General features: G+C 40.4%; 1 protein-coding gene across 2 annotated transcripts in view; it reads left to right on the top strand.

The window, feature by feature from the left end:
• tpk1 (thiamin pyrophosphokinase 1) overlaps positions 1 to 27352 on the top strand; it is a 71984-nt gene that overhangs the window by 22369 nt on the left and 22263 nt on the right. For both annotated transcript variants that reach the window (XR_004612328.1, XM_034572451.1), the window contains exons 5-8: positions 7655 to 7727; positions 9998 to 10093; positions 20851 to 20997; positions 25609 to 25717. Coding sequence is in view for 1 of the 2 variants with exons in the window: in XM_034572451.1 (XP_034428342.1) it covers positions 7655 to 7727; positions 9998 to 10093; positions 20851 to 20997; positions 25609 to 25717 (425 nt within the window). In the remaining variant the exon portion in view is untranslated. The remainder of the gene's footprint in view (positions 1 to 7654; positions 7728 to 9997; positions 10094 to 20850; positions 20998 to 25608; positions 25718 to 27352) is intronic.

Below are 27352 nucleotides of genomic sequence, written 5' to 3'. Positions count from 1 at the left end.
TTTTTCTAAATGAAAATTGTATTTTGTCTAATTTTTGCATCAAATCAACTCCTCTGAGAAAATGAGAATAATATGGACGAACAAGGAGGGAAAAGCGACTGAATGTGGGCAGAGGTAATTGGACAAAGGAGAATTTATAAAACCTGCAGCTGTGTGTGGGATTGCCGAGTTAGAGGAAGAGGCAAACATGTGAGAGTAACAGCGTTCAAACACCAACACACTCACTCGTCAAAGCACGTGTGCACGTGGAACAGATTTTTCCGAGCATAGTTGTGTCAGCATGTGATTGTGTGCATATTGGTTTGGAAAAGATACAGAATTATCCCCCCCCCCCCTGCAAATGAAGTTTTTCAGAGCAAAACTTTGTATGCCTTACTTACTTAAGACTTGGTGGCGAAGAGATATCTCTGACAGTTTCTCTTTCTGTTTTTGAATTAATTTTATTTCTCTTATCTATTCGTGCCACACACTTCATTTTTTTATGTGCAGTTATTTATAGTATAGTCTTATTAAAAGGACATTTATTATTTAAAGAGGTCAGTGTTTCATAGAGCCCCCGTGAGTTGTAGATGACATGTAATGCAGATAAGGTCAGCAAAGATTTCTCAGGCTGATATATTTGCTATTAATAATATTAATGTATAATAAACTATTTTGAAATACAGTGGTGTCCAATAGAGACCACTTTACCATTTATGGGAATGTCAAAATCACCATATGAGCCATTTTGACATTACTGGGCTTAATGGATGATGGAAACTATTATTTTTATTGGCTTTGTTATTATTATTACAGTAGAGCCACATTTCAAATGCACTAAAACACAATGTTGGCAAAGTAACAGACCTCTGTCATGTTGAGGAAAATGTAGATATGTCTCAATCTCAGGCTGTAATTGTGTGGAACTCTCTTTTTCTTTTTTTGCCATTTGCCAATTTTGTAAATGAAAACCAGGTACCCCCAAGTCACGATGGAATATTATGACCTGCCACTAATATTAAAAGTGAATAAAAAAATGGATAGACTGTGTATAGGCTACATCACACAACAAGTCTTATTCTCTATAATCAGCTATCACTAGCTACATTCCTACCATTGGGTGTGCAATCTCATGAAAACACTTTGAAGTTCACTGTAACTGACGGAATAGTGGAATGAGAATGTGCTAGAGGCGCTAAATGTGTTTTATGTTGGCTCGTAATTATTCAGAGAATAAGCTACTGTCAATATGCCATTAGAATTCCGTCTACACAAATACGATCAAATTCACACAGCTGTTTAACTGCTTGGTATATCAAGAAATGTATGACTTAAAAACAGGATCACAGGCGAGCAATTAAGAGGATTACACTGCAAATTAAACCAGGCAGGGGGTTTATGAGACTCAGCTGATGACTGGTAACTAACAGCTCCTTCCTTCTCACTGCTTTCAGTGCTGAAATATGCGTTTCTCCACAACACACTCAACATGAATCAAAGCAATTTGCTCGGTGTTTTTTTTTTAACAGTCCTTTTTTAAATGGGTAATTAATGTGGTGCATCTTTTTTTCCCCTCACTGTACTATCTTTTGTCAAGTAGCTCATAGACCCTCATGTTTTCATCAGCCAAGATACTTTCTGTCTCACACTTGCTATGCTGCTGCACTCCAGGTGGAGTTTGTCTATTACAGTCTGATTTGAAAAATCCCCTCTGTTTTTATTGCGCTGGTTTGGAAATTGACACACTGAGCCAAGTTGATGAGCACTGGGAGCTGGGCCTTTTCTTTTTAATGTGAGGGCTTCACACTTTTGTTTTTACACATGCTATCATGAGTTTTTGTTAAGTCAATTTTATTGGAGTTGCAACCATTTAGGCTCATTAAAATTACAATTATCTCTTTCCATCCCTCTCACTCTCTCGGTTTAGTACACCAAGTAGCCCTCAGTGCTGAGAGTTAATAAACTTAGTGTATGTGTGTGGTTTGTGGATAAGAGATGTGCAGTGGATTTATGACTCTTGTCGGGTTATTACTCTGAGTGCCTGCAGGCATCTAGCTGATTAACTTTGGGATTAGACACTGGTGAAACACACAAATAAAGAGAGGCTCTACAGGCACAAGCACACATGTTTTCACAATCATGCATGTGCAACCAGGTGCTTTATTTTCAATTGTTTCAATAAAGATGTGTGTGTGTTAAAGACACATGTACATCAGCATGTGTGCAAGCTCACATTTGTCCCTGGAGGTTTTGTAGATTATCTTCTTTTTTGCAATGGAATTATTAAATCTCTGGTTGCAAGGATTGGTTGTTTTTATACCCACATTTGTGGAACTGCAGTCGTATCACTGTCATCTGCACTAATGACTCACGTTACTTAAAAATACTTAGAAGACAATCTGACCTGCTTTCATTTGTGACTTCTCAAATAATCTATATTATCCAAAATATAACCCAGAAGGTATTCATATGGTTGTATTCTAATCTGTAGTCCCTCTGTACTTGAAAGGTAAGAATGTAGGATTTAGGGGGATTTATTGACAGAAATGGAATACAGAAAAATCATAATCTTTTTATTTGTTTATACTTTCCTGCAACTAAGAATTCTTGCATTTTAGTTACCTTAGAATGACATCTTCTTATCTCAATAAGGAGCGGGCCCTTTTTCGAGAAACTACCATTTTTGGCGTATTTCTACAGTAGCCCAGAATGGACAAACCAAACTATGACTCAAGACAAAGACCTCTCGCACAACCAAATTCCACTGCGGGTTCTGCAATCTGCACTGTCACCACTAGATGCCACTAAATCCTACAAATACACCTTGTTGGAAGGTTTGGTTCAGCTCACATGAAACAGTAGTCGTAAATAAAGATTATTATTACAGGGCAATTTTGTTTTTCTCAAGTGAATTTAGTTGACGTCCATACAGTCTGTAGTCATTAAGGATGTCATTCAAAATGATTCCTCCGCCTTTTCACTGGCTCTCCTTGTCTGATTGGGAGGTGAGATGAGTAATCAGAGCCACATCTCCAGGAGAGAGAGGAGTGGTTGTGATTCAGGAAATGAATGACATGAGAGAGCGAGAGAATATAAGCAAAACAACTGTTTGTTGTGATTAGTGGTCATATCCTTTCTTATTTTGAAGGGAAATGGAGATGAAAAGGGTATAATAATATATAGGGGAGGAGATTTTTTTCTCATAATGACGCCGTTAGATGAAGGGAAGTTGGCCTAATTACATACTAAAGAAAATATCGCTGGGCTGAAAGTAGATGAGATTTGAATAAGGTGTAAATGAAAAATCAACATAGGAAGGAGAAGTGTGGGTTTGCAGGAGAGGAGAAAAAAGCAGGCAAATCAGATGTAGAGAGAGGGAGACAGAAGGGTGATACACAAACACATACACACACACAAAGACAGGCAAAGGTCACACAGCCATCCCTGCACATGATATGCAGACAAACTGGTGGTAAAATGCTCCATTTCCCATCCAAATTAAAGTGTCAGTTAATATTAATGTGGAAGTGAAGACTGTCAGACAGGCACACAGACACATAGACAGAAGCAGCATTTACGCTCACGCACAAAGACACAAGTGCAGAATTTAGAATCTCTCGCCTGGTCAATTACTATCATCCGGTGGAGTCATGCACACAGGTCAGAAAGGGTGCGCGCGTGTGTGTGTATATCTCGGATGAGCCCCAGTGTCACGTCTCATCCCATCTGTCACATGAAGGCTCTTTCTGAATGGATATGCAATATTGGTTTCCTGTATTATAAGAAGGGGAAAAGTGTACATGTGTACCTGCATATTATGTGTATGTGTGCACATTTCATTGCTTGTAAGTGTGAATATAGACTCATTTTTTACTAGCTCAGTCATAGGGCTGTGTTTAACTGTCTTCATGCATAACAATAAAACAGTTTCTTAATGATAAGATATAATATTATATATAATTTTTTATCTTCATTTAGCTTTAAAAATTATAAGTCATCCAGTCCTTCATGGCAGTCAGACAATAATCAGACTTTTGGTAGTCGTAAGGAATGCCTTTAAATTCGCCAATAATATGATTTAAGGGAAGCAGAAACAGAACAAATTGTAAAGGGCCCAAGATTGAACTCTGGGGCATTCCACAGGCAAGGCAGCAGACATATAGTGACCAAGTGACATCGAAGAGCTCCAGTTAGAGAGATAACACAAGAACCATTCCAGTACAATCAAAGACAGCATCCCACTGCCTTAGCCTTTAAATCAGGATGCTGTGATCTACAGTATCAAAAGATCCAGCAGCCCCAAAGCAGAGCATTCACCCACATCAGAAGACATCATTATGTCATTAGAGACTTGGAGAAAAGCTGTTTCAGTGCAATGCTTGGCATGGAAGGTAGATCAGAATATGTTGTTTGGAGTCAAAATGGCAGTAAACTGTCAACAACTTCCTCTAAAAGTTGTGAGATAAAAGGCAGCTTAGATATTGGCCTTTTGGGAAGGGATGTATCAAGGTTAGTCGACGAAGGGAGGAGGCTGAACAACTGCATGTTTAAAATGAGCTGGGACACAACAAGATTGCAGGGAGCTATTTATGACAGACACCAGGATTGAATAATAGAACCACCCCCTATATTTTGAAGCAAGGAAGTAGTTGAAATGTCTGCAGGTCTGAAGGATGGTTTCGTACTGCCCTTAAAATCAATCAGATCGTGCAGGGAAATGCCAAAAAGACCGTCAAATGTAAATGATGGAGTTGGATAAACAGAAGAAGGGTTTTGAGAAGGGGGTGATTCTAACTCTGCTCTAATCCACAAAGAAAGAGAAAGCAATCCTCATTTACAAATACAGGCTCATCTGCTGGTACAGTAATGACAACCCTAACGAAGCCAAACAGGGTCGTTAACCTTGTTGTTAAACTCAGTTTGTCTGTGGTGACAGTGCGCATGGAACTTGATAGATTTCTCCCCGCTGAAACATATGCACATACACTTATGTTAGATTTAACCAGGTCGATGAATGGACGGAGGGATGAAGTCTCATTGAATGAATAAAACACGTTCATAAAATTGAACCACTATTTAGATTAAGTGTATAAACCAGGTCCAGGGACCAGACACATGTTGAGTAAAGTTAAAAGACTTCAGACTTTTCTTAATTTAGAAAGTCAGCAGCCAAGTTACATGAAGCATCGTCTACGTGATATTTAAAATATTTAATCATAACAACTGATCAACTTCAAAATTAAATTACAGTAATAGTGGTCATCTGCAGTTCCAACTAAGAAAGCTTTTCTTGATAACCACAGCATTTCCCACACTGCTCTGCCAAGTCTCGGTCAGGAACAGAAAACCTGAGCCCTTTGAGGTAAAGAAGTAATCCAGTATCGAGGGCTTAATTGCATCAGAGTGAGCATTTGATCAAGGTGCTGGCCTCTTTCAGGAGACTACGATGAGATATGGGGGTCTCCTGACAAGCAAGGGTTATTTGTTTGGCTTTACAGTGTAACGGTGAGGGAAAACTCCAGCGTCGGAAGAGACTGGTCTTCTGAGTGGGGTCCAAATCAGGGCAAGTTGGATGGGTGGGCCGTAACATCTAAAGAATATTTGAGAAGCTTAGGGGAGGTGGTGAGGCCGCCCTGTTCAAAGATCCCCTGCCACTGAGGATCATCACTCTGGCCCAAGATGATTAAGTTTAGAGCTGGAGGAAGTACAGGGACAAGTGGAGGGATCTCACACAACAGTGTCCTGCATGTTTGCATTGAAGTAGGCAATCTGTTCAGACTGCTCAGATGCCACTACCCAAAAACTGGAGAAAAGAGACTCTTTCTTCTGAAGAGCCTCCAAAAGCTGCGAGTTATCCACCTCCAGCTCGGCTATCTTTGAATTTGCTCTATGAAGTTGTTCATAGTCCTTACAGATGGTGTTGTTACTGTGAAAGTCTGGCTTTTGGAGGTTTCTGGTGATACAAATGTTTTCACTCAGTCAAAGCCGCTGCCAAAATCCTTCCAACTGGGTGAAAGATACAGTTAAAAGAAACAAAGATCTAAGCAGGTGTGACAAAAAACGTTGGATGAAAGTCAATTTAAGACAAAGATTTGTGATAGCGTTTCTGGCCGACACAACTATGAACTAAGCACTTATGTCTGCTATGTGTATGTGGCAACAGATTGCACACAATTCCCGTTCTGTTTGTCTTGCTGTAACTCGATGGTGTAAATGGCAACACCGAGGAAGGAGGGAGGGAATAATCCGTCTGTATCTCTCTCCTCAACCGACCGGAACCCCGCTCTCGCCTCTTTCTGTGGTGCACACACACAGACTATAACCCACACAAACACACGACCCAACCAACCATGAAATCGTAATGTCAGACCTGTTAATGCCTCTAGATAGCAGCTACCGCATCCCTGAGTGGTCCCGCTCCTTACACATAAACACACACACACAAATGGAATAAACAGAGAGCTGTCCGTCTTCCCCTGACAGGAATGTTCCACTCGCTGGTGGCTGGTACATTTTGGGCTCTTTTCACTGATATCTTCAACAGACCTTTGTTATTCCAAAACCATGAGAATGTAGGTTTAGACACATTTGTATGTGATTGAATGAAATACAATGGAATAAGAATGCAAAGCCTGCATATACACATGATCCAAAACCTCCTGCGCAGTTTAATTTCCAGTTTTAATCCTCTTAATTTGGTGTGATAACATAATATTTTTTTGCGGGTTTATGCAGCTAACAATTAATATTCTGTCTTCCTTCACTGTTTTCTGGGAGGTAAATCTTATAAGTCATAAACCCTTTTACCCAAAAATTACTTTTGTCTATTTTTTTCCAGATTTTATAATAAGTTAAATACATCCTGAAAATATATATATATTTTTTTTTTTATCAAAGCTTTCAAAATTCAAGTTTAACTGATCATTCATTTATTATTATTATTATTTATAAAAGTATTGTGCGACATAATCGGATCGCCTTATCATTTTTGTATGCATTTTGTGCATGGGATATAAAAATCTGTGGGGAACAAAAAAGCTTAAACTTTTTTACCTACCTTTAGTTCCCCTGCCTTAATAGATTTCTATAAATATATGATTTGTATTGCTTCATTTCACCTATTACAGTATATGATGTAGCAAAATATCAAATTTCACTGAGAAATGTTGAAATCAAACTGATACTCTGATAAAATGAACAACACTTCATGCTCTGTCTCTGTGTGTTTGTTTGGTTGTGTGTGCGTGTCTTTCTGAGAGATGAAATCTTTATTGTATTCCTGTTGTTTAGGAGCTATTTATGTCCAGTCCTATAATTGATGCACAGTATTTATCAAACAATTGGATTACATTTGTTTTTATTTGTTTTAGATTGGATTTGAAATTGAGAGAGTAAGCGAACAGGAGAGAAAGAGAGTGAGAGATCGAGGGAGTCCGGGCCAGGGCCAGGGCCCCCTGCCCAGAGAATCACCCTGTCAGTCTCCGTGTCTCTTCTTCTTCCCCGGCGGCGTCACACCCCTCCCTTGTTGCACAGATCAAAGAGCTGATATATGTCCGATGTCCTCTCTCTCCTCCTCTCTTCCATCTCTGCCTCACGCTCTGTCTCTCTCTGTCTTTCTTGCAATCTTAACCCTCTCCCTCTGCCACTCACCCTCTCTGTCTATCCTTACATCCAGCTTCCTCCCCGACTATATCAGTGGGGATTTTGATTCCATTACTGCCAAGGTCAAAGCTTTCTATGCCGACAAGGTGAGTGGAGACACAACTCTCACACCCTCTCTCTCTCAGACCTCAAGGTTCTCACTGACATGTAATCCCTCATATGTACTAACACACAAACAAAGAGCAGTAGGACTTGAGACAGGTTTGGACATAAGAACTTTATACTATTTCTGTACGATCAACCTGGGGTGTTTGGACTCCTACGTGTGGTCGCTTGGTGAATCTAATGGGTCACAAGATGATGGAATAACTGTGTTACATGTCTTTTGACTTTGATTCTAAGCAGGAAACCAAAATTGAAACTTCTAAATTGAATGCACAAAGCCGCTACCTTGTAAAAACAAATATCTGGAGTGGAGCCAAAGTGCTTTACAATCATGGTAAAGGACAGTAACACAAGCATGGATAAAAAGATAACATGTACAATGTTAGAAATACAAACATTTTAAATAAAAACAAAGTAAAAGGCATAGAGGATAAGTTAAAAAGACAGACAATAAAAATAAAATATTGAAGGTCCTGCAAATACACTTTGCAGGACCTTCAAAAGATGTGGTGATTAGTGTCAGTTACATTACATGGGGATATTACACTGTGAAGTAATGTGAACAGAAGTCACAGGAGTTTGTATTTTTGCAAGATAAATTAATTTGTATGTACTAAATGTATATGCAATTAACATAATATACTGTACAAGTGTGGCAGACACTACTACTAAGAGCATAATTCATCAAAGCTGGCATGAGTGTGGCATATTGTAAAGTTATTGGACTCTGTTGATGTTGAGATGTTCTGCACTCTCACTCGCTGCTTTGAGGAGCTGTGGTGAAATGCAATGAGGTGTTAAAACAGATTACATTTCATTTAGCTGACGCTTGTATCCAAAGCGACTTACAATAAGTGCATTCAACCATGAGGGTACAAACCCAAAACAACAGATGTTGTCGCAGAGATGCCATTTTGTCAAAAGTTTGTTGTTTCACAGCCACAGAGGTTTCTTTGCCACATTCCATGCCAAAAAACAAGCTTTGGTGAATGATGTCTGCTACACAGGTGCATTTCCACCAAATTGAAGATACACACTCAAGGTCGACGCCAGAGCTGCCGCCCGAGGCTCCTGATGACATCACAGTCTTGGCTCCTTGTGTCCCCATAGCTGTGCAGTAGAATTGTTCACGACTAAACTCTCAAAGGTCATGAAAATAAAATGAGAGTTCTTCTATCAAGTGGACTTCCCATTGTTTATAACGAGCAACATGTCAAACTAGGTAGGCCACTGGAAGAGAGGTGAAGCTTGTTTCAATAAATAATAAATACAGGGTAAGGTGTCGCACACACACCCACACACACACACCCACACACACTTAGCAGGAAGACAATGTAGTACCTTATATTTGTACTGTGTTACTGTGATCAGACCCCATTGATATACACTGTCTACAGTTTAAAATGCATATCCGGTGCTTAACCGTGCACACGCACATTCACACATTTGCACTCACAGCTGTGAGTTGCCTTCAGCTGTGACACTCTCCTCTCTCTGTAGCTACCTGTAATATCAGCCCCTTTTCACACACATCACACAGGTTGCTTAAAAAAAAAAAAAAAAAAGAGCTATGCCTTTTACCGTGGAGAAAGAACAGGCTGTTATGGTAATGCTTTAGGAGCAGAACAATGTGAAAGTTTGAGGCGTTCCTTTAGAGATTTGTTAGAAACGGTGAATAATTTCTGCATAAGTGGAAGGAAGAGATCCGAAAAAGCATCCGCAAGGGAGGGAGAGAGACAAGGGGTGGCAGAGATGTGGGGAAGAGGAGGGGAGGCACGGGAGGATGGATGGGATTAAACAGAGCACGGAGAACAAGTTTCTGTGAACTGATTGTACTCTGTGTGAGTGCGTGTGTGTGTCTGTGTGTGTGTGTGTGTGCCTTGTGAAATAGGGAAGCTGGTGTGTTTTAGAAGGAAAGTGACAGTGTTCTGAGACAGAGGAGAGAGAGCCAGGGCTTGGTTGTTTACCTGGATGCTGTAGTTTAGGGCCACTGACTGGAACCTCTACATTATTCAGCAACACAGCCCGCAGACAGCCAGACAACACTAAAACACAGATTTATACCTCTCTCCATCTCTCTCTCTCTCTCTCTCTCTCTCTCTCTCTCTCTCAGTTTTTCCGTACTCTGTTATCCCCCCATCCCTTATCTCTGCCTGGATTTTTTTTGTGTTTTGATATGTGTGTATGTGTACGTCCATCTGATTGCGTTTTGTTAACTTTGTGTGATTCCGTGCTTCTTCATTGTGCGTAGGGGTGCAAGCTGATAGAAACAGCCGACCAGGATCTAACAGACTTCACCAAGTGTCTGGCGATCATGCTGGAGGAGATTCAGACCAGACGGTTACAGGTAAACACCTGCCGCACACCAGACACACTCTGTCGGCTTCATTTCCGCACGATTTTAAATTAGGTCTGGCCCATTTTTATAGCTAAAGGAATAGTTTGACATTTCTTTGGGAAATGCACTTATTCACTTATCTCTTGCCAAGAGTTACATGAGGAGACAGATAATATTCTTCGAGCTTAGTGTGAAAACATCCAACCTGACAGTATCCAAACGTAACAACATCTGCATATCAGGTCGTCTAGAGTTCATTTGTTAATGTTATACGTTGTTGGTTTGATCCTTACAAAAAACCAGAGTGGTTTTATGAGGTTGTAATGTGCAGGACTATAGTTTTTCTTGGATTCCTCTTACAGTCAGACCTTAGTGTCTTAATTAGTGAGCTTTAGAGGTACTGGTTGGTGGATTAGGTTTTTAACTTTGGCCAGAGTGGGGCTGACACTTGTTTCTATTATTTATGCGAAGCTAAGCTACATTCACCTCCAGAACTAACGACAAGGCTCCTGAAGACAATTGGGTAGTTGAACAATAGGTCACAATCTCATTTCCTGTTATTTAGATCGAGATGTTTCAAACAACAAGAAGGACATAAGGAATCAAAAGTGAAGGAAATAGATATAGTCTTGACCTTTTTTCAGACATGAACTCCAAAAATCGGGTCCGGACATTTCACAGATTTCAGACTGTCCACGTCAGACGTGTTCACAATAACAGACTGATGACTGGGTAGAGCATCAGGAAGCAGGATATGACGGATAAATCCTGCTGCAGAAAGACAAATCCTCTTGTTGTCTCTCTAAGATGACCTCTTCTTTGGCCGTCTTCTCGTTGTGTTTGAAATGTCATTGACATTTTCCTGCTGTATTCCCTCATGGCCTCACTCTGACATTTTCCCGAAAATTTGCGAATGCCCTCTGGTAAATTTCAGTCAAATGTCAGTTTTTGTCAGTGCATACGTCTGACAGCAGCTTTAAAGTAACTTTAAGTAGATGACATTTAATATTTGGTTGCATAATTCTTATTTGCAATACTGCATCAAGCCAGTGACATCACTATTCTTCATTTGTGATACTTTTCCAACCTTATGCTGCAGCCCTTTTTCAGCTCTTGTTTGTTACCTGGGGGTTTCTTTCTTCAGTCTCCTCTGCATTAAGGACCGGGAATGGACTTTGGCCTAAAACCTTCCTCCCCTTGATGAAGTCCCTTGTCGTGTTAGCAGTGTGTCTTCGGGTCATCGTCTTGCTACACGATTGAAATTCCCCCCTCCCCCCCCTCCGATCCTTTTTGAAACTGGCAGACAAAGTGTTTCTGCAGAGCTCCGGATTCATTCTGCCGCTGCCATCTTACGTTACATCATCAATAAAGATTAGGGGAGCCTGTTCCAGCAGCAGACATGCAAGCCCAAACCATGACACCACCTCCAACGTGAGCTTGTATGATTTGGCTCATGAGCACATCTCCTCTGCGGTTAATCTTCGTTTGATCCGTCAGTCCGGAACTTTTTTCGGCTCATCTCGTTGCTTTCAAATGCAAATTTCAATCAGGCCTCGTGATTCTGACTCTTGTGAGATGTTTGCGTATTGTGGCGTCTTCACTTCTGCTCCCAGATTCGTCTTCGAACAGCGGATTGTTCTACCTTCACCCCTGTAGAGATTGATGGTGATGTCACTGACTATTGTTTTGGGCTTTTTTTCTTCACAGCTCTCACAGTGTTTCTGTCATCAGCTGTTGTTGTTGTCCTTGACCGACCCGCTCAATGTCTGTTCTCTCACTACCGCAGGAGTTTCTTTCTTTTTCTGGACATTCCAAATGGTTGTATTGGCTGTGTCCAATGTTTGTGTAATGGCTCTGATCGATTTCTTCTTTTTCTCCGATTCCAAATGGCCTGCTTTTCTCCCACAGTGAGCTCCCTGCTCTTTATGTTGCTTTGTCCTTTCTACAACAGATTCTTTCTTCACAGGTGAAACCAAAGACTAAAACAAAGAGTAAATATTCAGGGCAGTTTAATGATTAAACAGTCAACCTAACAGGCAGCATCTGGGCAAACATCTGTCAGTCACAAGTTTCAGTATTTTTCCTCCCTTGAAATATGCAAACTTAAGAGGTGCTATGTTGTGAGTTGTTTAACACAGGTAGATGTAAATCACAGGAATTAAAAGAGGAAATAATTAATACTTGTCTTATTCATCTTTCGATCTTCAACTCAAATGTAGAACAAAAGCAAAGAAACTGGGCTTGCCAATAGTTCTGACTCCAGCTTATAAACAGCAGACATATTTGATATCATATCAGTCCCAAATCTTGACTAATCCTTTAGTGCGGTTGCTTTTGATCATATGAATGTCGCAAAATTAGTTTTGAAAAAGTTACCGTCATTAAAATAAGTAGAAGCAGATTTAACGTTGGGTAAAATTAATAAGCAAAGCTCTCCTCTCCCTCGGCCTCTAAAGGCTTTTCGTCCTGAGCTACTTAGGATGAGCTGCTCATAGGTCAATTGTGTTGGACTGCGGTTGACTGCAGGCAGATCTCAAGTGTGAATGTGTGTGGGTGTGTGCATATCAAACAGTGTGTTGCTAGGAAAGAGCATTAATGCTCATCAACATTTCCTGAAGAACTAAGTGGAATATCACAGGAATACCATTAGCCATGTTTACACCCACACGCAGAACTCAACCTGTAATTGTGTCATTAAATAAAATACTTGATTTTTGTTGCTATCTTTAGTGTAAAGCTTTTTTCCTAACGGCCTGATCTCTGAAATGCCAGAATGAGCTGCCAGCCAGAACAAAGCCAGGAACCCAGTCAGCTGCTGCAGAGCCAGACACACACAGCGATCAGATCCCGATATTGACTCAGTTTCCATTGCCAGAATCCACATCATGTAATATAATTAACTGTATTTTTTTCAATTTCAATCATTTTAACAATAGCCATTGTCAAGTTGAGTCGCGTCATGGGAAATCATGGGAAATCATGGAAAATCTTTTTCTGTCTATCTCTTCCCCCTCTCGTTTTGCTTCTTTTTCTGTCTCTATTTTCTGCATTATTAGGACTTTTAAGTAGCGTGCTGGGTGTCGCTCCAATCACTGCCGAGTGCCCCAATCACTTAACAGCTCGAAGCTGATGGAAGACCACGGAGAAGACGCTTACAGACACACAAACATGCTCGTAATCATGCTTGCACACGTGTTGCCATACCTGTCACTCAGTTTTCTGGTGTCAGGCTCTAAGAGAAGATACTTTTGTCCTCTCTTTCCATGGGCCTTTGTTTCCCCTCAGCCTGGCTAATATTTACCTTGCCTCTGAACTGGTGTTTGTCTGTCTGTGTCCCTGCAAGTGATTGTAGCCTGGCGATCAGTTTTCGTGGCCTGTTGGTATTAATTTCCTCTTTTCTTTGCAGCATTTGCTCCCTTCAACACTTTGTGAATATGTATATAGGTCATATAAAAACATAACGTTTTTTATACTTGTTTTTTATTAGGGGTTACATCAGGTAAACAAAAGCATACAGTTACGATATTAAAGAAAATGATTGTCCCTCTAATTTCCTCTCGCTTCTCTCCCAACTAACCCTCAACCATTAACAATGCAAAAGACATTTTATTTTAAGGGAACAAAATAATAAAAGAAAAAAATCAAAATTAACAATAATGACAGTTGTAACAACTGTACACTAAATATAAAGATGAATAAATAGATCACAATTAAATGGGCTAAAGAGAAAGAAATCTGAAATTTAAAAAATGGTAACATCCTCGTCTTTGTCACCCGTCCCCTATCAGGGATGTGGACGGGTCTGCCAAACAAGTAATATCCTGCTGGATGGAGAAGGATGGCGAGAACTGAAAGCAATAATGTTTAGTTACCTCGATGTGAATCTTTCCGCCGGGTCTGGCACTCCACAAATAGAAATAACTATCCCTACACCAGGTATACCTCCACCCCAATGATGTAAGAGATTAATTCAGAAACACATCCATTTAAGACATGACCAAAACATGTGTGTTAGGGTCAACTGGAGACTGTGCGTTCACAGAGTTCACATTTATCATCTTCTTGGGAGGAAAAGTTTCAAATGAAAAAGAGTCAGCCTCCGCACACCAGCACACCAGCTTTTGTCTGGATGGTGTAGCCAATATTAATCTTTTAGACATACATTTGGAAGAGCTTGGTCCCCCCCCCCTTTGGCATACTTCTCTGAATAAAAGCCTCATTTATGTGTGGAGTGCAGCTCCTCCATATAAAGGATGAAATCAAGCTGTCAACTGAATAAAAAAAATATTGGTAAGAGAAAGATGCTAGCACATAAATGGATAAATAAGTCAGGGCTAAACATGAATTTTTACCCATTGGAATCTGCCGGCTAAAAAGAGGAGAACATCTTTTCAATGCAGCAAATAAAGATCCCCTTTCCACCCTTTTGAATGCTTTTTCCAGCTAATGAGTAAAACTACCTCTTTAGCGCTTAAGGGGAATGTGTTATAAATAATATTTAGGAGCTGACGTTTATTAGAAAAAGAAAGATAACTCTCTATGATGCTCGACTGATCCTCTGAAATAATGTTCACCAAAAACAGTGTCCGCACGGCATGCTTGCCGGTATTTTACCAGCTGCTTTTAAATGTGAAAAAGGTTGATAGGAATTAGACTTTGTAGCCTCCTTGCTGGGTTTTAATAAAAGTGAGATTGATGCTCGGAAGCAGAAAGCCTGCAGGAATCCTTTGAATAGAGCTTACCAATTCTTTCATTTTGAAGGATTTGCCTTAATCCAGATTTGTACTAATAGAAAGAATTTCGAAGTTAGTAAGAAAAATATAAGAAAAATATGTCCCTATAGGGGCTTCTAAATAATACAGATAGGCAAAGTGTCCCACAATTTGGGATCTAACATGTAACGCAGACTTGCATTTATTTATGAGTAAGGAGCCGACTTGCTTCGCCTCCATATTCATAGAAAGTAGCACATGCATGGAGCAACAGTTGTTTTGTTTCTGCAGTAGAAATCAAATTGAACTCTGTCTCGGGGTCCAGGTTAATTAACTGTGAGTTGTTGTGTCCAGTGTTGTTTAACTGCATGATAAGAAATAATTATTTCCAAAAGCACTGAAGGAGAAACAGAATTTTATTTGTATAAATTTTTTAGGGAGTGATCAGTCGATGTTCATAATATGTGATCACAAAGTTAATTGTCAAGTAATAAAGAGGAATTTAGCCTCCATATGAGGCGTCGGGTGGCAGATGATGAAAAGGACAATTATACCAAGACAACAGTTTGGTCCTAGATCACACTAGCTTAATATACTTTAGTTTTGAAAGACTTCTCTTGTTGATTAAAAAAGTATCTATTTTGGTGGGTTAGTAATGTGAGAGAACAATAAAAATGTATTTGTCCTTGGATAAATGAACATCCATGATCCTAGGGAACCAAATGATCCTATTTGGTTCATTTATTTCAATGTGTCTTTGGACACTTTAGAGGAGGGGCTGGGTTTTTAGGACTGGAGTGGTCCAGTTTGTGGTCAATCACACTGGTCAAGGGCCCTTTTAATATTAAATATTGAGTATAAAGACTAAAAAACAGAGCTATTTGTGGCCCCTCAGGACATGTAATATAATGGCCCCCAAAAAATAAGGTCTGCAGGAAAGAAGTGGACTTTTTGTGGATTGAAGTAGCTGTGCCCACCCATGATTTATGCGGTCAATTTTGTTTACCTCCCCAAATGAAGCAAGCAGCAGGTATCTATAACTGTACAACAGAGCTTTCCCCCTATCTCATACTCATGCATGACAGTGTAGTATTTGACAAAGTCCAACTCTATCCGAATGCCCTCGGAGCTTATTGATTGGCGTTCAGCCTGTCAGCACAATTCAGGTCGCTTCGATGTTACTGGAGCAAAATTCCTCTGCCTTTGCTGGAATGTCAAATCTTATTTTGTCCATCACACCAAAAAAATCACACCAAGGACAGCAGGACATTTCATCGTGAACTAGACACCTTTGTTACACACCCTGGTACGAACGTGGCCAGATTCCTAAAGACTGAAACTGGTTCATCTGTACAGGCGGGACATGTTTGCCGCTTTCCAAGAGACCTGAACCCTTTGGAGTCTCAGGAATTGCCTCTATTGTTTTTGGCAAATGCATTAGATGTGCTTGAGATCAACAATGAGGAGAACCTGTGTAGTACATTGGGCTTGAAGCACGACTTAACCTAATTATTTAACATCATGCCGTGCTCACTTCTGCCCACCTTCAATTATTTCTATTGCCTGTTTAAATGAATTAAATGAAATAATAACAGAGGGACAGAATGCAGTATACTGAGCATTTTGCTAGGACCAAAGTATGGTATGAGAGGATTGAAGTGTGTGTGTGTGTGTGTGTGTATGTGTTTGTTTGTGTATACATATATTGCACCGTATATTTGTAGATGTATGTTTGCATGTTTACCTCTCAGCGTGTGAATTCAAAAGTGCGTCTGTGCGTGTGTGCATACAGTCCCCTGCACGTTAACATATGTTTGAGTATGTACTTGTTGAAATGTGTGCATGTACTGTACTGCAAGTGTGTACCCACTTGTCTGGCGGTATGAGTGTGTTCTGGCCTGTTTGTCGTCCCACTGCTCTGTCCTCGTTAGCCTCTCTCCTCGCTTCACTGCTGCAGGCACAAGCAGCGCTACTGTTTTAATTGTCCTCTCTCTTTATCCGCTTGTCTGTTCATCGTGCCCAAAGAAAAGAGTCGTGTTTTTGTGTTGATCCCCCCCCCAGTGCAGCCAATCAGGAGACAGAACATCTCCCTTCATTCGACATTGTCCTTGCCATGCTTTTTCTTTTTCAAGTAAACAGACGTGAAAAAGGAACAAATAAAAGTTCAAGCAGTTATATAGACTTTGAAATGCGTAGCAGACACAACAGAAGTTTTGATGGAAAGCGGAAGATTGATCGAGCGAGTGTGTCATCGGAAGTTGAAACATCGCAGTTGTCTGTAGTCATTGCTTCTTTTACTCTCACAGCATTCCTTCCTTTCTCAGAGCTTTTTCTGCCTGGTTTTGGTGACTTGCCGTGACTTGACCCCCAACCCCCCCCCCCAACCCTTTCTCATTCCTCTAGTCTTTAAAAAACTATTTTTTGGGGAAGCCGTAATAAAGCCAGGACAGACATCAGAGATTAATTTGGAGGATGGTTTGATGGATGGGCAAAGGAGCTATGTCTAGTGTAGATAAGAGCTCCGAATTAAAGGATAAATCAGATAAATGTTCTATTGTTTCATGTTTGAAAAATAACTCACATGAAAAGAGCAAAACCAAAAAGTATTTTCTTCTTTCTACCATAGATAGATGTAACTTAATAGACCTGCACTGTTGGATTATTAAGGCTCCGAATGTTTCTGTTCAAGGGAAGTTTTTTAAAGTAATTACAGAGGTTTTTTTAACCCCTTTGAATGGACTTTAGGCAGAGTACAGAGAATACACAGTATTACAGACTGAGAAAGAAGGTCTTATTATTGGATTTGTTAATACTAGAGGGGCTTTCTCACCCTCTTGGTTTGATCCGTGCCCTCGGAATTTTCAATGTAGTCCAAACCAAAATAACAGGTGTGAAGGGTGCCTCGGACGACGGTCCGGATCAAAGAACTAAAATTTAGTCCGACCAAAAGAGGTGGTCTTGGTCTCGGATCAAACTGATCTGGGATATAGTTTGTTTGCACAGTGGAAAGTTAAGACTTTTGAACCAATGGTAGGAGGTTGAGACAGCATTGAGCAATAGTAGAGAAAAAGTAGCAGGAAGCAGCTTGTAAGACTGGATGCCATCTTCGCCTTCGATGATATAATGTATATATATAACGATGAGGACGGTCATTAAGTGTATTCAAACTAGTGTGGAGTACTGAGACTGAAGCTGGTGATGCTGGTAGTAAAACCATAACAATGTTACAGTGGCAAAGAAATCAACAAAATAAACAGGGTTATTCATTTTCTCCATTCAAACAGAAAAAAGGTTTTACCTGCTGAATTGTCACACAGACAGCAGGCAAGCGGCCATTTACAACCGTAACAATCAAGACAACAACAATGCAGCCTAAGGAAGCGATGATGAGGGGACGTACGCATGTCATACAAACGTCTCAAGTGCGTTCCCTAAATCCCAATGTGAAACCAAAACGAAAAAGATACAAACCGTGGTCCGGACTTTCAGATGTGAAAACCCCCAAAATGAATTACACCATCCTCTTCCTGTAAGACCTGGTGTCAGATTGGAAATATTAATGTTTGTTCCAACCTGTTTTTGAGCAACTTGTGCATGTAGATAAATGCAGTGAGTTTCACATTTTCATCATTTTCTTTTTTATTACAGCAGCCCCCCCCCCCCTCTCTCTCTCTCTCTCTCTCTCTCTCTCTCTCTCTCTCTCTCTCTCTCTCTCTCTCACAGAGGGGAGTTTGTTTCCTAAGTGTTGTTGTTTACAGTGTCGGCCATGCCTCTGCATATGGGGGTGTGAGCCAGATGTTGAAATAACCTCAGACTCAGCTCTTGGTTTTGCTTTAACTTCTTCTCCCGAGGCAGGATGCGAGTTACATTACAATCAAGTTTGGTCTGTTCCCTTGTAAGAGGCTTCAAGTAGTGAGGCGGAAGCGAAAATGCTTTTAAAAGTGACGCGTTCTTGTGCTGTAGTTTAAAATGTATGCATATCCACTTATATGCAAGAATAGAAAATAGTCACACATCTGTTACTGCAGCAAAAGGATGTAGTCAGTATGATGGGACTGATCAGGAGCTACAGTGGAAAGAGTATCGAGTTTTCATTTTTAATCAGAGAAGTAAAATACTCATAATTGGCTGCTTCCCCCACCCCCGGTGTTATAAGCTGCGGCCCGAGCAATAATAAACATCAGCAAATGCAAGAGAAAAATAATTTTACCTCCGACCTGCTGTTTATTTGTTTACAGTGAATGGATCAAGTGGAAACACCGAAGTGAAGCGAGTGTGACGGGGAGTATTTAGTTGATTTTCCGTGCCGCTGTGACTGTCGGCTGTCAGCCTGTGACAGCGCCTCTGCCCTTTAGACTCTGCTGGGTTTTAAAGCTGTCGGCAGCGGTGCCTGACTGCTCGGGGACTTTGTATAAGGATGTAACTGCTGAGAGCTGTAAATATTATACTTGGGCAAACTGCTGGCTCAAAGTTTATGAAAAGAAACCTTTTTGGGGCTCTTGAGGTTGCAGGAAATTCTATTAGTTCTTTAGCGATCCACTTATTCGCTGTTAACACGTTCACCTCTTAATTTAAGAGGCTGCTGTTTACCCTCAGTGAAGCGGCCTGAATTCATTGTTTGGTCACTAATTATGTATGCGTGTCCTTTCATTGTGTTTCTTTCTATTAGCTCTTTGTTCAAAGCCCTAATGGCCCCAATGGGATTTGTTGTGGTGCTTGTTTGTTATTGTTTCCTCATAAATGGTTGGTGGTATTTTTCAACAATAAGACCAAGGCTTATAAAGCATTTGTCCATCTCTTGATAATTCCACTGTGGCACTGAACTTAATTACTTCCAGTTGAAGATGGAAAGCCATGTTACCAATATCCCCTCTTAACTCCAGCACTATATACTATAAAACACTATAGATTTTCAGCTGAAGATTAGTTTTTTCTTGTGAATATCAAAGGCACCAGTAGGGTTAACAATATGTAGGATTGACTGATAAATAAACAACAGTGCCTGTGTTCATGGTACTGTAAAAAGTTACCAGCCACCCACTGAAATAGTGTGGCTTACTGGTGTGGTTTCAGTGGTTTATGGGCCACAGTGGACCCCGTAGCATAGAGCTTTTGGTTACACAGATTAACACAGATACTTTGTTAAATGGATCAAATCGTCATTGTTTTTTGTTTTAATAAAAAACATCCCAAGTCTAGATGCTTTTTTCATGCTAATAATTCACACGTTATTCAAATTTCTCGAAGACGTATTCAGTCAATGCTCTTCCATCCAGTCTCCGATTTATTGGAGATATTTGTCTTTAGCCATTGCTCACAATTTTTGTTTTGTCTTTAAAAGGACAGACATCCTGAAGCAGCTTTGGTGCAGTTTAAGGTCCCAAAATCTCCCTCAACATTGGGTGTACCCAGGTGTTTTGTCTGTTTTTCTGAAAGGAGCAATAGATCGTTATTGCTTGATTTTTATTCCATCTTGGTGATGTGACGCCCCATTTTCAAAAAGCTGAAGACCTCACCCAATGTGGCACATTAAATATTTAGACCTGTCTTCAGCTTTCTTATCTGCCGTCCTCCTTTCTTAGAATTTGTTTCCAAATTTCTTCAGCTTCAGTCGATTTTGCGCCTGTTGACTGAGTAATGCCGTAAAAAATGTTATTGTGATCCTCAACAAAACATGTTAAATTCAAATAGCCATAACCAAGTATTCTGACTTTCTTCATGTTTTGCACCATCCATCCATTTATAAATCCGTAATTTTTTCTGATACAGGATTGATGTTCCCGAAATAATGGTTTCCATCATGCAATCAGTGAAATTGTCTGCCAAAATGTGTATTATTTGAGTGCAAATGCAGGAGAAAAAATATATCCGTTTTTTGTATTTCTCTTTCATTCCTCCTCCTCCTGCAGCCAGCTAAATCACTTTTTCCACGAGCTGAAAAAAGAAGTCCTCTTCCCCCGTCACTTCAGCAGAATGCTGCCAGAAAAACAAACCCACTACTTCAAACCGTGACATTTCTTTCTGTTACTTATTAAACTCTGCTTGTCTTTCCAGGTGGATGCGATAGTGACCCTGGGCGGTCTGGCGGGCAGATTTGACCAGACCATGGCATCTGTGGAGACGCTCCACCACGCTCTGTCCATGACACAGCTGCCCGTGATGATCATACAGGGGACGAGTCTGGCATATCTACTCCGACCTGTGAGTGTATCGCAAACACACAGGACTAGTGAGAGCGCATAGCCTTCAATTCTGAGTTGAATTCCCACTCTGTTTATGTTTTTGTTCTGTCTACTTTTTACCTCCACCAAGGAGGTTATGTTTTCAACTGTGTGTTGAGTGTTTGTTTATTTGTTTGTCTGTCTACTTGTTATTTACCAGAATTAGACAAAAAACTAACTGTACGGATGAGCACAAAACTTGGTGGAAGGATACAGTCGGGGTCAGGAAAGAACCTCTTAAATTTATCCAGGATTTTTGCATAATTCCTGGATGTTGATGAAAAAAATCGGGCATGTTTAGAGGACTGATATCTATGAACGTGTGCAATTTGGTGCAGATCCAAATAAATATCTGGACAGTGAGTTTAAATGAGGTTTGCTCTCTACTGAGTGCCCTTCTTCTTGGATTTTCTCCCCTTTGAGCGACAAAGCCAGTTAGCTATTTTTACAGGTATAGTGTAACACAACAAATAACTGGAGGACTTCTCTCTCTGAATAGACTGGTTGTTGCTTCTTATTCCCAGTATTTCTCTTTGCCTGAATCTAAAAGTGGACATATGTCTGTGTAACTGTGTCTGTGTCTGTCTGTTGCATATGAAAAAACTAAACACACAGGCAGACCCACGCTGTATTTCCACCGCGCCACATTAACACGCTGATCTCCTGCTCTAACATCTCCCACCACTTCTATCACTCCTCTCCCAGTCCTTCCCTTCACTTTCTGTTCTCTCTCAAAACTGTTCTTTTCCTTGTTCTGCTTCCACCTTGATTGAAGTATTGAACACTTTGTTTCTTTGTTAAGTAATCACTTCAAACACTCACACACACACACACACACTCCTCTGCTCTTATGGTGCCCCAATTTACTGTTATGCATGAGAGAGAGAGAGAGAGAGAGAGAGAGAGAGAGAGAGAGAGAGAGAGAGAGAGAGAGAGAGAGAGTCTCTTTTGCTCCCAAATTGTTTTTCCTCGATGCCAGCCACTTCCTCATGCTCCTCAGTTGATTGAATTTACAAGTGGGCCGAGCAGCCTCCTTTTGGGAAATACACTGCTCTTGTTTTAACCTCCCCTTCTCCCCCCCCATGTTGTTTATTTGTGATATTGTGTCAGGGCGAGCAGCTAACTGTCTCACGTTCTGATGGCACCCTCGTAATACGTTTAAGTAAGTACGTGAACTTCTTCCCGCGTGCACTCCCTCCCCACGTCTTGTCATTATTCCGAAGGCGTGTTGTCATTTGCTGCTTCATACCTCGACACCTCCAATTAATCTTACTTCAGCGACGGTAAATTAAGCTCGTTTGTCAACGCGGCTCCAATTCGCCAGCAACTGATGAACGCAGACGCCTGTACATGAAGGTGAAGGCAACCTTCGCGAGGCCCCCCCGTTCGACTCGTTCAACTTAACATCTGTAATTGAGGTGTTTACAACTTTTGCCAAATATCCTCACCACCCACATTCCATGCAATCACGGCTTTGTTGCGTGCTCAGCTTCAGGATTTGGTGATACAATCAGTGCATGCATAGGTCTTCATGTTCTATACAAACACTTACCCGCACAACAAACAAATTAAGACTAGAACTAAATCAGGTCCATTTTGCAAATGATGTCACCTGAAAAAAAACGTATGTAGTCTTAAACTTAGGCTTATTAATTCAATATGTCATTACACGACTTTATTTTAGAAAATAACACAGGTCTACTTCTTTGTGCCTTAATTTATCAAAACTCGTCTGTGACTTTTATGTAATCATTTTTTTTCCCTATACAAGGCATCAGAGTGTTGATGTACTATCCTTGGAACATATGTAGAAGTATTGTTTTTTTCTATAGCTTGCTCAGGGCATTGTATAATTATCATGTCTTTTATTAAATCAGGGACACTGAAGAGGACTGCAGGCTTGTTTATTCAAAGTCCCTACATGTCTTAATCTGCCTCGGTCCCAAAGTGATGCTAAATTTACTCATTTTGGGTCTGATTAAAAGAAAAAGACAAAACCTGCTCTGAATTTGTCTGTTTAGTTTGTCTTTCCCTTCCTGTCTGCTCCGTTGAGACTCGCTCGGAGGATCAAGCAGAACTTGCGCCCCCGGCCCCTGAGGACACCTAAGAAAAGCTGTAGTGTGGGACAAACACTACACAGCGCTGTGTCAGCCCAATCCACGCCATAAAACACTCTATAAGCACAAACACACACTCCCGGTCGAATCTACAGGCTTGTTTACCTGATGCCCTTTTGAGCAGTGAAACTTAAGAGCTGATTTAAATGATAAAGTGTGATACCTGAGGTACGTCCCCTCAATCCGACTCCTGCTGCACCGGAGCTAGTTAGGAACATGGGGACGTTCAAGTATAAAACTGGTCTGTACTGCAGTGAAACATGTAAAATAACAGAAAAGAAAACAAATCTAACTCAAGTAATTACACGTTTTTTTGGAATTAATTTCTTGTGTCCTGCAGTCAGAAAATTATCATATGTAAAATAGCATCCACGTTAAAATCCAATGACCTACTCACACATATCTCAGCACACACAGGAACATTGATGATAATTACCTTCCAAATTGTATGCTAATGTAACATTATAGGAAAATTCATGACAATCGCATGTAGGTATTCCTAATTGTGTTATTAATTATTCAATATTGAACACGAGCAATAAATCTTAATCCTGCTTTAAAATCAGCATTGTCATTGTGAGAATGTTAACATGCTGATTTTAGCATTTTGTCTCACCTCTATTTTGGCCTCACCAGGCCTGAATGACTTTAGATTCTGGTGTAGTTTTATGTTTCTTATTCTCAATTCTCTATTACTACTATGCACAGAAGCATGTTTCCCCATCATAGCATCTGCAAACCGATTCACCTTCATTGGAAGCATCAATAACACGTTTGAATTTGTCTTTTTTATGCAGCTGTATAAAAATCATTTCAATTGGCAAGTCTCCTTCGTCAATAGATAGTTGTAGCATGTGAATAAGTAATAAATACAGTAATAAATAGTAGAATTGTCACAATGGAAGTATCCTTCAAGGATAAATGTATATTGAAAATTATAAGCATGGCTTAATCCATAGTACCCTTTTTATCAAAATGTATATTCTTTATACACTGTATATATTGTTTACATTGCAAACATTATTTCTATGTTTTTTATTTCCTTCTGTGCATGTTTACTTATTTAGAACTTTTTTTACTGTTGTTTCTTATTTTTACTATCCCCTTTGCTGCAGTAGCAGGGCAAATTCCCCCGTACTGGGACTAATAAAGTTTTAACTGATCTCAAGCACAGCTTTAGACTTATACCGTCACCGAGCATCTTTTAAAAATTTTAACTTTTTCCATCTGAGCTTCAGTTTCCGTCTATTTCAGTTAAAAAAGTTGCTATTGCGTTTAACCTGCAAAACGTGCATTCTCAAGTTTTCCAGCAGTGCCTCCTCCTGATCTGCAAAATGTGTTCATTCATTTGCACCTCCTCCATTTTCACTTTTTTCTTTATACACTGCCTCACACAATTACCCAAAGAGACTGTGTTTATATATAGAAGAAAAAAACAATCTCGGGGATGTTTCCTGAATGCGGAAAGCTCCAAAGCGTCGTATTTCCCCATCATTCCCTCCCTCTGGCCCCCGAAGCTCCAGGAAGCCGAGCAAAGGCAGCTCTGCTTTAAACGTGTCGCCCCTTCAAGATTTCAAACTCTTAATTGACGCCGCTGTATGTGTTTGTCTTTATGATAGTGTGAGCCTCCTGTGATAATTGCTAAAGCATAATTATCACAATTTAGGCATTTCTGGCCACCGACTCTTTTCTCTTACCAGAAACGTGTATTTGCTCCGACAAGATCGAGTTGTTTCTTCTTCTCTTTGTTTTGTGTTCACTGTGAATGAGAGAAACTTTGTCTTGACCTTTTTTGTTTTGACCCAGCATCAGGTTTTATTAAAAGCTGCGCATTCAGAGCCGTGTCATTATTCAGCCTCGAGAGTCTGACACCACCTCGTACCTAGTTATTCTAAGGAATACCGTGACATTTTGAAATTTTCTGTGTACAGCACTTTATAAAAAGACTTCACTTGTGCTTCTGTCCCCCAGACACCACTGAACAACATTTGGAGCACTTGTCAACTTCGTTCCCAAAACTATTAGATAATGTTCTTTCTATACTAATAAAATGTGCTATTGTCGCACTTCTCATTTATTTGAAGTGAGCTATTAACTTCATAACAATGCAACCAGCTTTTCAGGGGAAAAGATTGCTTGGATGGTTTTGGGGTGTCAGTACAAAAACATTTGACTCCCTACAGACAGGGGGAAAAAAGAATATAATTCAAAACGGCAAGGCATCCTTTTTAAGTGTGGGTTGTAGGTGGAAGTCGGTTGCAACTTTGACAAGAGCAATAATTTATTTTAATGAGCTTTGTTCCCCGGGTGGAGGAGCTAAGTTTCTCATTTGGGCCTGAAAAAAAAGAGTCTTGCTCTACATTTACTTTCTCTTTTAACTTGTTTCCCTTCTCATTGTTTCTTCCTGTCATTGACTCTGTCATGCACAAGCATGCAGACAAATACTCTTTTTTTTTTTTTTGTTCTGTCTACAGGGCAGCCACCGACTTGGAATGAACACAGGTCTGGAGGGGGACTGGTGCAGCCTCATCCCAGTGGGAGGGCCGTGCCAAACAATCACCACTGGACTCAAATGGAACCTGAGTGAGTCCCCGTATTTCAGCCACAGCAAATAATCTCCTACTTTTTGTAGAATCATCAGAATCTATAGTCTTTCTTTTGTCCTTTGCTCATGTCGAAGTAACATATATAAATTTAGTATGAAAGTTCATTTTTGATCTTGGAAACATGGTAAAGAACTTTTTGTTAAACTATAAGAAGTAAAACAACATAGATGGACGACATGACTGCTCCCCAAAAGTGAGGCCAAAGCATCTCATTCGCTGTGGATGGCTGCTGTATAGGTCATAAGTCCCACTCCCTCCATGTTAGTGAATAGGACATGGACCAAACAAAAGTCAAAGTACATGTAAAAAACTTTTTTTAAGTCTTCCGGTAAGTTTTGTTTAACTTGTCGATATAAAAATTGGGTGAAACGACATGATTGTGAGCTATCCATGATATTTTGGCTTCTTATGTGGAGAGTGGGATGAAGTGGAAACGTGTCATCTTTATATACAATCTACGAGATACACAACGAAAGACAGCAGTATGTTTTCTGTCAAGATAAGTGACGTACAGTGAAGGAGAAGAAATTCTTGATGTTGCTGCTCCCAAACCCCCCCCACGCACAACAGTTAGCTGCCAGTAATACAAACTTAAATTTGCATCCACAGCGGACACATCTTCCACTGAATTTTCAACACACACTACGAGATACTGCAGTGTCCACGTGCTCAATTTGCTTCAGTCGAGTGACGCTGCATTTTTAACAAATTTCATATATTGGAGAAACATACATGCCACAATGAGCCTTTTATAATGTCGAACATTGAAAATCCAATCAGACACCCATCTGAGGACCCCTGTGGTCTTACCTCACTCTGCCTTATGGCCAGCTGTGTTCTTAATGAGTTGGCACAGACCAAACCGCCGCCCGGACGCGGGGAGACTTGGACCTTATGTCAGTGGGGTTAGATAATGTGTCGGCCTCTTGGTGGGTGTCCACTTGTAGTGTCTGTAAGTGCGCGAGGAGTTTATACACTTGAGCGAGCACACGTGTGTGTCCGCGCCTGTTGGAACACTGTGAGTGCGTCTTAACTCCGGTTTATTAACTTGTCTTTTTTGTGTGGGTGTCTGCGTGTGTGTTCTTTTTCATCATCCTGCAGTGTGTGGTATATTTACTCAGCACACCTGTGAGATGGCCTTCTGCATGGTAATGAAAGGGACTTTATACATGAGAGTCCTATGCAGATTAGCTTGTGATAACAAGATGCATAATTAATCACATGCATATTTAGAAGGCTGGAAGTAATGATTTCCCTCTGGGGTCGGGAGGAAAGACCAGAATATGAAACCACATTTTTTTGAATATTAGTTATTTCCGCTGATGTGTGACTGCTGCACGTATGGATTGCTGGAGTGGCAGCAGTGCAACTTGTGATATACTGTACGTCTTCATTGATTTGTGCATTGGTTTTTACTGTTTGAATTTGTGCTCGTTCAGGGAAGCCAGAGTCAGCACTGTGCCATTCTCGAGTGACACTAAGACTCTTAAGAAGTCCAGTGAAATGATCCCCCCACACTTGGGTTCAAAGCGTTTCTGTGATGAAAAATGTATGATCTTATAAAGAAAGAGTTTTGGGCTGTCAGCCATTACAGCCTTGCTGGCCCAGAGGA

This window comes from Hippoglossus hippoglossus, chromosome 20, assembly GCF_009819705.1.
Source record: "Hippoglossus hippoglossus isolate fHipHip1 chromosome 20, fHipHip1.pri, whole genome shotgun sequence".
NCBI lineage: Eukaryota > Metazoa > Chordata > Actinopteri > Pleuronectiformes > Pleuronectidae > Hippoglossus > Hippoglossus hippoglossus.
Note: the sequence above shows the minus strand (reverse complement) of the source record. Positions and strands in the feature narration are given on the sequence as shown.